Source organism: Tupaia chinensis, unplaced genomic scaffold (assembly GCF_000334495.1).
Source record: "Tupaia chinensis unplaced genomic scaffold, TupChi_1.0 Scaffold143624_1, whole genome shotgun sequence".
In the NCBI taxonomy this organism is placed as follows: domain Eukaryota; kingdom Metazoa; phylum Chordata; class Mammalia; order Scandentia; family Tupaiidae; genus Tupaia; species Tupaia belangeri.
In genome coordinates this window covers 41,628-44,912 of record NW_006203472.1, presented here as the reverse complement: position 1 = coordinate 44,912, position 3,285 = coordinate 41,628, and the positions used below count along the sequence as shown (strand labels likewise).

Here is a 3,285-nt window from a genome sequence, read left to right as displayed (position 1 = left end):
GTATGAGGAAGGGGCCTGCTGCCCCAGCCAGAACTGCAGTGAGTGTCCCCGACACTGGCACAGGCCGGGCCAGGCCTGCAGGCTGGGCCCAGGTCCAGGACGTCCCCTAGACATCCCGCCCGCGCCCCCCCTGCCACTCCAGGCTGAGCCCTTGGCTCCATAAAGCCTGACAAACTCCAGCAGTGTGCAGACAGACAGCCCCAGGGTGTCCGGGAGGCTGGCGCGGGGATGGAGTGGGTGGGCTGGGCAGGTGCAGGCGAGCGCTGGGCTGGTCCCTGCAAGGCCAGGGCTGCAGCCTGTCTGTCTCCTCCCAGGCTTGGTGGGCTGCCACTTCAATGGGACTCTGTACCAGGTAAGAGCAGCTGGAACCGAGTTGCCGCCCTGGGGTGCAGGGCACTAAGGAATAGCTGGGGAGCTCTGAGCCCCTGCAGACCGCAGGAGGAACTTATGCCAGGGCGGGGACTTAGTGTCTGCAGACACCTCAGGCCCCAGAGGTGTGAAGGCCTGTGTGCTTGGGTCCGACCTGGGATTCCCAAGGGCTTACCTCTCCTTGCACCTGCAGGGCAAGTTGGTCTCAGGTCCCAGGGCTATGTTCTTCTGGACATGCCCCTGGGAGCACATGGCATCGCTGGGGACCCCCACCCCAGCCACAGAGGTGCAGCTATGGAGCTCTGCCCCTGTGATGGGGACCCTGGGTTGTGATCTCTGCACCAGGAGGCACCACGGAGAGTCACCCTGGGGGAGCCGGTTGGCCTGGCTGGGGCAGGGTCTAGGAGGGGATGTCCAGGAAGACACAGCGCCAGGCTGGGGTCACTGATGCCCGCCACCCCGACTCTCCCCAGCCTGGTGCTGTGGTCTCCTCGGACCTGTGTGAAACCTGCAGGTGTGAGGTGCCTGGTGGCCCTCAGTTGGACACATTTGTGGTCAGCTGTGAGACCCAGATTTGCAACACGCATTGCCCCGTGGTGAGTACCCCTCCATCCCCATCCTGCCCTGGGAGGGCGGGCAGCTAGCCAGCCACGGGCTCAGGCCACACACCCTTCTCCCCGCAGGGCTTCGAGTACCAGGTGCAGAGTGGGCAGTGCTGTGGCACGTGTGTGCAGGTGGCCTGCGTCACCAACTCCAGCGGCAGCCCCGCCCACCTATTCCACGTGAGTAGTGGCTGTGACCAGACAGTGGCCCTGGGGACTTCGCTGAGTACTGGGAAGAGTGGGTCATACCCCCTCCTAGGGTCAGTGCCCACCCCTTCCCCTGGGTATGGAGACACAGCCACGGCAGGGGTGTCCTGAGCAGGCAGGGCCCTGGGTGTCTTGGAAGGCTTGTGCCTGGCAGGAGCTGGGGTCTCTGGAAGCCCAGAGACTGGGGGTGGCTCCCGGGAGGGAAGGGCACTCACCCTGCTTGCTGGCTTCCTTTCAGCCTGGCGAGACCTGGACGGACCCTGGGAACCACTGCGTGACCCACGAGTGTGAGAAGCACCAGGATGGACTGGTGGTGGTGACCGTGAAGAAGTCATGCCCCCCACTCAGATGTCCTCCGGTGAGTTCCTGGCCAGCCCCCGCCCCCGTGAGGGGGGATTTGCCTGGAGCTGGGGGCAGGGAGCCGCGGTCAGCCCCTCTGCCTCCTGCCCCAGCCTGGCCCAGCGTCCCTGCTCCACATTTCCGGGGGGCTGTGGGCAGCCTCCCTGGCACTGACGACACCCCCTGCTGCAGGACCAGGCCGAGCTGAGCGAGGATGGCTGCTGTCTCTCCTGCCGCCCCTCCTACAACCGTAAGTGGCGAGTCCTCCGGGGCGGCGTGGGGGGCTGGCTCTGCCCAGGTCGGAGTCCAGCCCTCCACTCCACCCCTCCTCCCCTCCCCAGGGTCGACCTGTGCCGTGCACTACAAGAACCAGATCATTCGGCAGTGGGGCTGCAGCTCTGCTAGGCCCGTGCCCCTTGCCTACTGCCAGGGCAACTGTGGGGACACCGCCTCCATGTACGTGAGCCCCTTCTCGCCGTCTGCCACAGACTCCATCCCGTGACCCATGGGGGGCTCCCTCAGGGCAGGGCTCACAGGAGAGATGACTAGGGTATAGTTGGCCCACCCAGGGCCCACGGGTGCCAGGCAGTTAGGAAAATGCATGTGTCTGGGGGCAAGGCAGGAGTTTTGGAGCAGGGTCAAGGGGCTGGGGCTGGGGGTACAAGACTGACAGCCCGTGGCATGCTTTGGACTCAGCTGTTCTGAGACTCCGGGTATCAGCTTCCCACTGTAACTGCAGCAGGTGGCTTTGTGTCCCTCTCAGTGACGTCGCAGCGGCAGCCGAAACAGCCCCGCTGTGATGTTTACACCATGGCAATTGGCAAATAAGAGCTAGCTCTTAGACCCTGGCTAGCACGGCTTTGGGAGCGGGCTGCTGATCATTGTCCCCAGGGGTTAGCTCAGCCCCCCGGGCAGGGCGGCAGGCTGGTTCCGGTCGCTCATTGGACAGCACTGTCGTGGCCCCTGGTGCTGAGCAGGCTGTGCCCACAGGTACTCCCTTGAGGCCAGCATGATGAAGCACAGCTGCAGGTGCTGCCAGGAGCTGCGGACCTCGCTGCGGAACGTGACGCTGCAGTGCGCCGATGGCTCCAGCCGGGCCTTCAGCTACACCCAGGTGGAGGAGTGCAGCTGCCAGGGCCTGCGGTGCCACTCGGAGGAGCCAGGGTCCGAGCAGAGCGAAGAAGATCAGAGCCAGGAGACTGAGCGCAGGGTCCGGGGAAGGGGTCCTCAGCCTCCCCAGTAAATGGACCAGTGGCACCATCCTCCCAGACGCTCCGAGAAGAATGTCCTTTGTGTCCTGGAATGTCAGTTTCCGAGGCCCGTGGAACTTGTGCCTGTGTCCAGGCGACTGGAGTCTCCAGCACTGTCTGCCCACTGCTTCCTTCTCAAGGCTGGAGCGGTGCAGCTGAGCTGCCCTGCAGAGGAGGGTGGCCCTGCCAGCCTGCAGCCGCCGACGAGGAAGCCTGGGGCCACACGGCCGCTCTGTCGGTCCCACCCGCTCTCGCTGGGACTTCAGCACCAGGAGGGTCTCCTGAATGACAGTCACGTGGCTGTGGAGATCGGCTGCCTGGCCAGCTGCTGGCATGTAGATGTTCTCACAGCCCTGGGCCTGGGTCCCCACCCTCAGGAAATGGTCACGTGGCTTCGTAAATACACTTGGAGCATTTTGCAGTTCGTGGACTCTGTGTTTTTGAGCTTATTCATAAAACCCAGGAATAGGGTTGGGGCAGACCTGGGCCCTTGGGTACTCACCCCAGACTGGGCAGCC

The 3,285-nt window shown here is 64.4% G+C and overlaps 1 protein-coding gene across 1 annotated transcript in view; it reads left to right on the top strand.

Moving 5' to 3' along the window:
- MUC5AC (mucin 5AC, oligomeric mucus/gel-forming) overlaps window positions 1-3,056 on the top strand; it is a 40,425-nt gene extending 37,369 nt beyond the window's left edge. Inside the window, 9 exon segments of the mRNA XM_027766681.1 lie at window positions 1-38; window positions 315-352; window positions 843-965; window positions 1,053-1,151; window positions 1,417-1,536; window positions 1,710-1,767; window positions 1,859-1,973; window positions 2,508-2,784; window positions 2,787-3,056. The exon segment at window positions 1-38 is cut by the window's left edge and continues 9 nt beyond it. Coding sequence (XP_027622482.1) covers window positions 1-38; window positions 315-352; window positions 843-965; window positions 1,053-1,151; window positions 1,417-1,536; window positions 1,710-1,767; window positions 1,859-1,973; window positions 2,508-2,784; window positions 2,787-3,056 — 1,138 coding nt within the window.
- Window positions 3,057-3,285: the final 229 nt, after the last annotated feature.